This window comes from Pteropus medius, unplaced genomic scaffold (assembly GCF_902729225.1).
Source record: "Pteropus medius unplaced genomic scaffold, Ma_sr-lr_union100, whole genome shotgun sequence".
Taxonomy (NCBI): domain Eukaryota; kingdom Metazoa; phylum Chordata; class Mammalia; order Chiroptera; family Pteropodidae; genus Pteropus; species Pteropus medius.
The window spans coordinates 1,060,583-1,071,075 of record NW_024352780.1 but is presented as its reverse complement, the minus strand read 5'-3'; the positions used below and the strand labels follow the sequence as shown (position 1 = coordinate 1,071,075).

The 10,493-nt window shown below is 59.8% G+C and overlaps 2 protein-coding genes across 3 annotated transcripts in view; one reads left to right on the top strand and one right to left on the bottom strand.

Annotated features, from left to right (window-relative positions):
* Window positions 1–3,941, bottom strand: part of CUNH7orf57 (chromosome unknown C7orf57 homolog) — a 12,811-nt gene extending 8,870 nt beyond the window's left edge. The window contains exons 1-3 of the mRNA XM_039847125.1: window positions 3,744–3,941; window positions 1,276–1,461; window positions 345–471 (exon numbers count right to left, since the gene is read on the bottom strand). Of these exons, the coding sequence (XP_039703059.1) occupies window positions 345–471; window positions 1,276–1,461; window positions 3,744–3,801 (371 nt within the window). The 5' untranslated portion in view covers window positions 3,802–3,941. The remainder of the gene's footprint in view (window positions 1–344; window positions 472–1,275; window positions 1,462–3,743) is intronic.
* The window catches only part of SUN3 (Sad1 and UNC84 domain containing 3), a 21,924-nt gene continuing 14,735 nt past the window's right edge, over window positions 3,305–10,493 (top strand). Inside the window, exons 1-2 of one of the 2 annotated variants that reach the window (XM_039847115.1) lie at window positions 3,305–3,418; window positions 9,968–10,029. In XM_039847115.1, the coding sequence (XP_039703049.1) occupies window positions 9,993–10,029 (37 nt within the window). In that variant the 5' untranslated portion in view covers window positions 3,305–3,418; window positions 9,968–9,992. Of the gene's footprint in view, window positions 3,419–7,232; window positions 7,633–9,967; window positions 10,030–10,493 lie in introns of those variants that run through there. The other variant, XM_039847116.1, reaches the window with a different exon arrangement.

Sequence of the window (10,493 nt, the reverse complement as noted above, 5' to 3'; positions counted from 1 at the left end):
GGGGACAGTGGCTCCCCAGAACTAACTCTGGCCAGCGTGATAACTTAGGCCTCCCTGCATTTCTGTCTCCCCCAGTGCGAAGACCAAGCTCTGTCTGCAGAGGAAGGTGCCACCGGGGCCTGGGGCACAGAGATCAGACTCGAAGCGAAGCCCCAGAGCAGCCCCCGTGGGATGCCTCGAGAGAGAACCCTGAACCCCAGTGCTCTGACAGTGCGCCCCAACCCAAGCCCGAGAGCTGGCCGTCACACTGCTGGTTTCCGCATTAGACATCTGTGTCTTTAAAAATCCATCGCGCTGCTTTTTCCCATGGAGATTAATGATGACGGGCACCTCCCGATACTCACGGCCTCTGGTCGGCCGTGGGCGGCTTGCTGTGGTGGACGTACCAGTCGGGCAGGGAGTAGGTGACTGCGGAGCCTTTCCTGGTCCCCGTCCCGGACCCGGTCCCGGGGACCAAGTGCATCAACAGATCTCAAAACCAAAAAGAGGCACCGTGAGTGGTTCCCGCCCCCAGCCCCTCGGCATGACGAGCTGGCTGGTCACAGCCTACGAGGGGCACTGACTCCTCCCGGGGTCGGCTCTGGGCCCCGGGCACCCCGGTCATCACCCACCTATGCGCATGCTCAAGTGGGGCCCTGTCTGGAGCGCAGAGGGACAGCCTCATGCACCCCCACCCTGAGCCGGCATCCGTGCACACAGCACCCCCTGTTATGGCAGAGCGTCATCCCTCCAGGCCAAACCCCTCGGGTCTCCCCAGCCGGCCCCCCTCGAACCCCGCCAGCCTCGCAGCCTCGGCATCTGAGCCCTCTCAGTTCACTCACGGATGAGGTTAGGGGCTCCCCGACACACCCGCTGGAGCTCGCCTAAGCTCCCCGTCACCTACACGTTAACGCACGGGGCGAGGGCAGCGAGAATGGCCCACAGGGGACGCTTCGCGAGCTGCTCAGGAAGCGGTGGCCCCGGCCAGGCCACTAACGGGCACAGACTGTGGTGTGGACAGCTTCCTGAGGTGGTACTCCGAAAGCGAAACGGCTGAATCCCGCCCAGGGAGTCACCCGGGAGAAAACTGCTCCGAGGCCAGTCCGCGGGCTCCGACGATGGCGTCTGCCCGCTCCCGCGCGGCCGCGCGCCCCTCCAGACCGCACGCGTGCCTGCTGCGCCACTGCCTGACCCCCCAGCGCCTGTGCACAACTCACGCTCGGACGAAGAAATGATTCCAAACAACCCCCGCTGCCCCCACACAGCGGAAGACTCCGGAGGCGCTGGCGTGCTTACCGGGCCGGCCGCCCTGCTTGGCCAGCTTCACGTACTCCGAGTCCGTCTCTTTGATCCAGTACCTCCGCGTCCCCAGCACGTGCCCATTGGGGGGGTCCCGAAGCTCGCTGAGGCCTGGGATCTGGGACGCCGGTGGGACATCCACGGCCTTCTCGGACCGCTTTGCAGGAAGGTGGTAGTACCAGTCTGGGGAGGAGGGGGCCGAGGTCAGGTGGTTTAGTGTACTGCCTGGAACACAGCCATGCCTGGAGGGCGCTCGTCCTGCATGGGCCATTGGGATGGGGGACACTGCCACAGGGGACACTGCCACAGGACATACATGCTGTGAAGGTGTCTCTAGATGAGATGGACACTTAAGTCAATAGGCTCTGAGTGAAGCAGGTCACCCTCCCTAATGCAGGTGGGCCTCGTCCAATCAGTTGAAGGGCTTAAGAAAAGAGACAGGGGTCCCCAGAGGAAGAGGGAGTTCTGCCCCCAGATGCCGTCAGGCTCAAGGCGCATGCAGCAGCCGCTCGGCCCTGGGTCTGCGGCCCACCTGCCAGTCTCCCACTGTGTGAGCCAGTTCCCTAAACTCACTCTCTCTGGTGTGTATACACACACGTACACACGCGCCAGGTTCTACACACGTACACACGCGCCAGGTTCTACACACGTACACACGTGCCAGGTTCTGTCGCTCTGGAGAAGCCTGCCCAGCACAGGAGGCACGGAGCTAAACGGGGACACGACCTCAGATCGAGCAATCACACGAGCAGCCAGGGACCCCACGAACAAAAATCATCGTCCTCTAAGCTAAAAGCTTAGACGTCCAATTTCTCCTTAGAACTAAAGCTGGGTTCACTGCATGTAAGTAAATATTTAACATGGCAAGTCTTTTAAATATCTTAAGGACAATAATTAGCTGAATCAACACTAAAGTTTTGAAAGTGAGAAAAATCCCACTGGGAAAGGAGCAAGGAGAAGCTCATGGAAAATCAGCATAAGAATTAAGTTTAGGAGCTTAGGGTGCTGCTGATCACACTCAGCTCTCCGCTCGAGTCTTGTCTCCGAGTCTTGTCTCCGAGACAGGAGGCGTTCGATTCTTGCTTTATTTTCCTGCGTTGTGATTACTAATTAATCCACAGAGAACACTGTGTCTGCTTTTTTTCTCATTATTGGAAGCTTTGGAAGCGTGTGCAAAGGAGCTCAGAGAGCCCAGGCCCAAGTCACCGAGAACCAGCTGTCACCAGCGCACACGCACGAGGTTAAGGTGGACAAGAATTGTCCTGTAGCTTCTATCGCTCAAAGACAATTATCACTTGCATGGCCCTGGATCACCGACTGCCCTGTGGATTTCTGTGAGCTGCCATATTCCATCAACCAGGAGGCAGTCGAGAGGGACGGGCGAGGACCCAGGGCCCGCAGCTCTGGTCCCCAGGCACACAGGGTCCCACGCCCGCGTACCACAGGGGCGCCGGAGGACAGCCCCACCGTCCACGCCTCTGGCCACCAGGTCCCCAGAGGACAGTGGTCAAACCCTGGCAAGGGAGCCACCTGTGAGGGGTGCGACCTCTGGCAGCGTCCTAAGACTGTGCCTGTTTCATCATCTATAAACCGAGGTTCGTGACACCTCATCGCACTGTTTTGAGGTTAAATGACCACTCACTAAGGCACAGTGGGTCACACGTAGGCTGAGCCCGTGCAGGGGAGGGAAACCACCAGGCTTCCAGTACCCCAGCCACAGCTCTCGGCTGGGCCACCGTGTCACCACTAGTGGTCCCAGTCGGCGGGGGCCAGAAGCGTATCTAGGTCATGTGAAATCCATGCTCCGTCTCCTCTGGGCAGACAGAGGGCTGCGGCCCCTCCCCGCCTCTGCTGTGGAGCCTCTAGAGTGAGCCCTCTCCACCTTCCTCTCCAGTCCTTCCCAAGACGGGGAGCAGTCAGAACCGGCAGGGACAGGGGACAGGCCGCCACACGCAGGCTGCCCTCCTCCGCCCTGACCTGGCTTCAGCCCTGCTAAGCGCAGAGGCTGCGAACACCCGCCGTTTGGCTTCCTGCGACAGGCATTGTAAGCAGGATGTGGTTAACTGGGCCAGGTGTAAGTTAGGGGCCGGGAGAGGCCATCAGAGAAGGACACGCTGCCGCTGAAGGAGGAGGTGCCTAGGTCAGCACTGGGGGGAGGGGGGAAGGCCTTGAGACCATGAGGTGGGGGGCTGGTACGGGGACACCTCAGCGCTGCCCCCACAGCCACCGGGGCAGCGGGCAGCCTGGCTTCCTTTCTATGAAAACAGAGAAAAACAAGACAAACCCGCACCCCACTTCCCTTTAAACCTTGCTTGGGCACTGGGGCACTGGACCTGTGCCCTGTCTCTGAGCATCACGTGTTAGCTCAGCCCGGGTCGAGAGCCGACTGTCCAGCAGCCGAGGAGGCCGAGCCCCCCGCCCCCCAGCCCCAGCAGCCGAGGAGGCCGAGCCCGGCGGCCACTCACCGCAGGGGGCGTAGCGGCCCGCGCCGGCGCCGAGCGGCTCCTTCCCCGCGCTCCTCATGTCGGGGCTCGTCGCTGCGCCGGGGCTCGCGGTGCGGCGCGCGGGGACCCGGGGCCGCCGCTGCCGTCTGTCGCGTCCGCCTCCGCCCGCCCCGGCGCAGGCGTCTCGGCGCCCGCGAAGGGCGCACGGGCGCGCGGGCGCGCGGCGGGGCGCGGCCGGGCCGGGGCGCGGCGGGGCGCGGCCGCACGCGGGGTACGGCGGGGCAGGGCGCGCCGGCACCGGGCAGCCGGTTCCGAGCCCCCTCGGGCGGGCGCTGCCCCGTCCGTGGCCGGGGGCCCCTCCGCGCCCCGCTCGCCCGATTCCGAGGGTCCGGGCGGTGCCGCCGCCGCCGCACAGGCCAAGTCCACACCCGGCGGGTCCCGAACTCCCCGCGCCGCGCGGAGCCGCCAGTCGCGTCGCCCGGGCAACGGCGGGCGGGACGGGCGGCTGACCAATCGGGGCCAGGGGCGGGGCGCGGGCGGCGCCGGCAACTGTCCGCTGGGGGGCCCGAGAGTGCTCCCCGCGCCCCGCGCCTCCCGCGCCCCGAGCTCCCCCAGCGGGCCGCAGGAGCGCGGCGGTTTGCTCGTCGGCGACCCGTTTCTTCAACGCACGTGGAGCACGAGCGAGAACCTGGGGAATCCCGCAAACGCACTTCTGCCGACGGCTCAGCAGCCCCCGGTTACCCCGCGAGCGCGCCTCCCGCACCTGGACCCGGTCGCGCAGTTCTGGTTTGAAAGTTGAGACACGTAAAAAGCCGTTGGCCAGTTTCGAGGAACAGTGGCCAGAGGCCCGCCCCGCCCTGGACTTTTTCGTGCGAACTTTCGGCCTGGCTGGATGGGGGTCCACGCAAGCGGGGCGAGGAGGGGCGCCATGCACCGCATGTCCGCCCACCCTTCCGTGAAGCCAACAGCCGTGGCAATTGCCATCTGGAGAGCTGCATGCTGCCCTGGCCGGTTGGCCCGGTGTGACTCTGACAAGGCGAGCGTCACAGACACCGTCAGCGCAGCCCCATCCAACCATCGAGGCAGCAGGAAGCTCTGTTTTTTGCTAAAAATTTAAAAAATAATCAAGACATTTTAATGGTGGCCATTTAGCAACTTTAAACGAGGCGCCGCTTCTCTTACAGGGGTAAAGACAGGCGTCTGGCGGAAGGTAGACATATGGGCCAGGGCGACGGGACGACTCGTGACCGGAACTGACCCCCCTCTGCGGTCTCCCCAGTCATGTAGGCCATCAAGACTGCACAGCGCTACGTCCAACGTTTGCCCGCTGTACATCGGTTTGCCGAGGCTGTCACCAAGAGCGATGCGGCTCGCTTTTGCATAAGTCACCGCGTCGTCGGCCTAGGGGGTTGTACAATAAGCGGAAGGTTGTTTTCAAAACGTTGATCACAGTAAGTGCAGCCGTCCTGACTACAGTGCAGTCCTCCGTTTCTGCACTGGTCTGCAGGGGAGTTGAGGACTCACCCGAGTTGACAGCGTCCCTTACTAATCACAGTCATAGTCTGAGTTATAACTTTAAAAGTGGTCATTCCTTAGAAGAAAGTTTTGACTTTTGGAGTGTGATCGAAATTCCAAGTGTGTGCAGATGCCGGATGGCATAAGAACCAGGTGGGGCGCTGGGCCAATGGAAACGCGGCCCGGGAATGATCCGCTCGGAAGGAGAATGGCTCAAAGTCTTCATTCCCTGCACTTCGTCAGCGTGGTCTTTCTGTCATGCCCAACGGCTCTGCGTTTGGAAGAGCCCCACATCCCCACCCATACAATCTCTTGTGCATAATTTTATGCTGTTGTGTAGACGTTTAGAAAAAATATTACCTTATAAATAGATACTTTATACATAACTATCTATGGGTACCGTATATCCCATATATTATGGATACATTACACATTATACATAGGCATCTCATTATGAATAACTTACACCCTATGTACCTGTCTCCTGCTCATGAGTATTTCGAGAAGAGGATAAAAATGCATTGAGTAAAATTCCCATTTTCCAAAGCGCTCGACCCACCTTACCCACTGGACTCTCCTGGTTTACCTGCCGCGGAGGGAAGGTGATGGACGTCTCGCAGGAGACACACCTTCCCTCTCTGCCCCGCCCACTCTCTTCGGGACCCCAACCGCCACCGGTGGCGAGGCCGGTGCATCACCCTTCCAGAACATTCCCTGGGACACACGCTGCGGTTACGCACCACGCTCTGTAGACCCGGGTTTCGCGAACCCGAGGGAGTTCTAAACTTTTGTTTTCTTTTTTTTTTATGATAATCTAAAATAATTTTAAGACAAATACTTCCTTTTTCAAAGATATTTATGTGTTTCAATGATGAGTAGTAGGTTGGGTCTTCGAGGTCCTGGGGAAAACAAGACCATCACCTCTGTAGGACAGAGGGAGCCAGGGCTTCTTTATGTCCCGTCGGCACTTTCTAAGAAACTTTCGGAAGCTGGAGCCACGGGGTAAAAACAGACATGGTGGAGCAGGGAGTGAAAGCAGGAAACCCCACGCTCGAAGCCAGCCCGCCACCCCACAGTCCCAGGCTGCGGAAGAACCGGGCCACGTAGAAGGCGATGGCTCATCAGGATGCGCTGCATTTTAATCCAGGAGTTAGAACGGGTTTTTAAATAAGTACGCAAAACATAAAGAAATTTTAAATGATAATTTAAAAAAAAAATTTCAAGCAAAAGAAATGAAAATAGAAACACATAGATAAGAAAATAAGCAGAACCCAGGAGAAGGGGGGTCTTAGCCATTGAAAAAAGGGCTCAGACTCACTCGTCCGAATGCAAAAGGAAACTTCTGAGACACCATTTCAAAAAATCTGCTTGATTGGCAAAGACAGGTTCGCTAAGACGCCGTGGTGGGGACCAGGAGCAAAGCCGTGTAGGTTCCTGGTGGAAAGTTAAACCGGACGGAGGTCTCCGCAGAGGGCAAAGGGCTGCGAGAAAAGGGACCGTGCCCCTGGCGCCCGCCGCCCACCCCCTCGTCCACGCGCTCGGCACGGCCACGGCCCCGTGGGTGCCCACGCGGCCCGAGGCCCGAGCAGGAGCAGGCGCTGGGCGCCGTCGGTCCTGCCAGACACCCAGGCCGCCTGGGCGTCCACCCGCACGGAGCGGGACGGGGTGAGGGGCCGTGCGGCAGAGCGCCGACCCGCGGCCGCCGTGAGCACGTGTCAGCACAGACGACGTGAGGACACAGCTGTCTCTTCTGAGCTCACAGCGCCGACAGAGAGCCCACTACTCATGGGTACAGCTAGCGGTGAAGTGTCTAAGTCACGCGGAGTCTGTGTGCTCATTCTCAGATGGTGGCTATCGGTGGGAAAGAAAGGAGAGGGGTGAGTTCGGGGAATATTGTGAAGTCGTCCATCGTATTCGTGGCATTTTATTGTTGAAAACTTCTGAAGCAAACCCAGAGAAAGGCTGGCCCCGTCCGGCAGAGCAGTGCAGGGGACCCACGCGCCACACGGCAGGCTGGGACGCTGGGGCAGCCAGGCTGTGCCCACGCAGTTGGGTGGCGAGGTGGCCCATTATGACACGTCGCAGAAGCTGATGCAACAGAGGACCGGGGCGCGTCAGGCTTCGCCCCCTCAGTTCCCAGGAGAAACTCCCACGAAGCAAGAAGACAGGGAACCCCGCCCAAGCCAGCCCGCGGGGCAGTGTCACGTGTCCCACGAGACAGGGAAAACGAGTGGCATTCTCCGTCCCCCGCCGGCAGTCTGTCACTGGGGGTCATGAGTGGAGGGCCGAAGCCGTCTCGAGGCGCCCGCGCTTTCAGGGGTGCTCCGGAAGAAGCCAGCAGCAGCGCCGGTGTCCACGCTCTGCTGCTGGGGAGCGAGGACCCGGACCCCAGCGGGTGCGTAACTGCAGCAGGAGTCCGTACGGTCCCATGTCCCACCTGCCGCGGCGTAGGGGCCCTGTGCGCTTGGAGAAACGCCCAGCAAGAACTGCCCCCTTCTCAGAGAAAAGAATTCCCAGGGCTCTGCTCTGCAGCTGCCCCGAGCACGCGGCTTTCTGGGGCAGGTTCTTCTTCCTGTGCCGGGGAGCTCGGATTAGTCACCGTGCCCGGGGCCGGGGCTCTGAAGGGTTCGGCCGGCGGCAGCGAGCCCCGGGCTCTGGGTCGCGTGCTTGGCGGTGGTGCGGGGCCCCAGACACGGCGGGCGCGGCCGACATCTGTGGGTGCAGCTGGGCACTCGGTGTGGGGGCGGGGGGCATTGTCTGAGCCACAGCTGCGGTCCGCCGCCAGAGCCAGGGCCACGCAGGGAGGCGGCAGGACGCCCTGCCCCCACCCCGCCGCCCGCCGGGCCATAGACCCAAGCCCTCTGCTGTCCCCCGTGCCGCCTGCTGGGGTAGCAAAACCTGCAAACGACAAAATACCCTGCCCAGCGGTAACAGTGAAGCTGAGTGCCACGAAGGCGTCACCACGAAGGTGTCACACAAGAGGAGCACTTGCTGTGACAGTCACAAGCCCCCGAGCGCGCCCACCCCTGGGACTGTGCGGATGGGCCATTTTCACGCCATCAGCCCCGCGGAGGGCAGTAATGACCTCTGCGTGATGCGCTCTACACAGTAGCCCCACAGGACCAACCCTACTTGGGGCGGGGGAGGGGGATTCAGGAGCACAGCCCCTGGTGTCCCCAGCAGGAGGGGACCTGCTCGTTGCTTCCGGCACCGCCTCACAGCCCAGGGCAGCCCCCAGCTCCACGGCACCGGCGGGGAGGTGGGTGACTTAAAGGGCCTGGTGGGAGACTCGGGCCCCTCTAAGTCTGGCCCGCCCCCTGGCAGCGGCTGATCCCATCCAGGGCCACAGGTGACAATCCCGCTCAGGACGGACCACTGCGAGCCACCTGTACGGCATCTGGTGGGCCAGCTCGGAAAAACTAACGTGGGTGATCCATTTGCTGTCGGCTGCACACGGAGCTGAAGGAAGCAACGTTTAAAGACGTGCCCGCGTCGAAGCAGAAACGCGTTCCAGGCTTCAGGTCACCTTCGCGGCCACTCGTCACGGGCCCCTCGACTGGTGCAGAGGAGGACGGAAGCCCACACTGCGGTCGTGACCTGCAGGACCCGGGACTGGCGCTGCCCCCGCTCGGAGCTGTGGCCCAGTGTGTCTCCTGCTGCACCAAGTTCTCATCTGTGACTGATGAATGATCCACCTTAACCTGGTTTCCCAGACGTTTTGAGTAGAAGCGTTTGTTTGCCAGCTTTGTCCAGAAGCTCCGAGTCTTCTGTCTTGGCTTGGTCGGCCTATTTTTGCCATTTTCTCTTTCTTCTCCTTTAGCGAGCGGGGTATGAAAACGTTGTCATCGTGACTGCTCTGTGCAAGCGTGTGGCTGCATCCGCATGGGCTCAGCACGGGGCACCGCGACCCCGCGCCGCTGTCTGGGGAGCTCAGCTTCGGAACGTGTGTGCGGGCTCCAGACACGGACGGGACGTTCCCGCAGCACCGTCACGAGCATCGTGGTGGCGTTGTGTCTCCGGCCTCGCCGCCCAGAGCGCGGGGGACCTGAGGCACGCCATTCCGTTTCCAGATGCCTGGGCCCAGGCAGGCCTCCTGGGTGGGGACGGGGCTCGGGGCCGAGGTGGCCGTGGGGCGGGAAGGGCAGGGTCTGGCGGGCTGTGGGTGCGCTGCTGCCCGTTCTGGCGGAGGTCACACGGACACCTCGTTCCGCGAAGGCCCACGCGCCGTGCGACGATGGTTTCTGCCCGTTCTACATATACGTACGTTACGCTGCCAAATAAAGTGGACAGAAAGGCTGTGGTCACTTCGGAGAGCGTCACCAGACGGCTGGTGATTGTCACAGTCCTTTAGCTCGCTAATTTTCACGAAATCGGATTCCGACCTGTTTTCTTTTCCTTTTTGGCACAATCTATACCCAGACTTCAAGGGTAACCTTTGTTTTCTTCTTTCTAAGCATTTATACGCATGTAAAAAGACCGCGTCCGCGCACATACAAACGCTCAACGGAAACGTGTGTGGAAGTCAGGGACGTCTTTGTATGTATGAATACGTACGCACCGTCCCGAAAACTGTTTCCTGTCGGTGTCGAAGACGATGCACTAGAGATTAATGCACAAATTCGACCTGGAATAAGCGCGTGCCTTGACTTGCTTGTAGTGGTTAGTTTAACGTTCAAATTAAAGGTTCACAGCGAAGCAGTGACTCTTTTCGCTGTTTTTACTCTTTCTAGGTTGACCCGATCGTGGAAGATCATCATGAGTGTGGTGTTTATACTGACTTTTTTCCTCGTGGGTAAGTCTTACCCAATAATGACCCTTGAAGCAGGTTTTGGCTTTTTTATACTTTTTCCTGTTAGCATTTCGGATGTGTCGCCACATTCCCTTCTGGCCGTCGTCGTTTCCGAGGAGAAATGTGACGGCTCCTCGTGCCGAGCAGGAAGCGTTTCTCTTGTTGCTTCCAAGATTATATGGTGTATGAATGAAATGAGAATGTCAGTATAGAAATTATAAAAGGAACCACATATCAATTCTGGAGTGAAAAGTACCAAAAACGATAATGAAAATACTGATTCTTGACCAACTGAGTATATGGTGTCTTGGTAGAAGTCTAAGTTCATCCTAGTTAGAGTTCGCTGAGCTTCTTGGATGTGTAGATTTATGCTTTTCATCACACTGGGAAGCTTTTGCTCATTATTTTTTCGAATATTCCTGCCGCCTTCTGAGACTCCCAGGATGTGTCCAGTGGTGCTGTCCTGC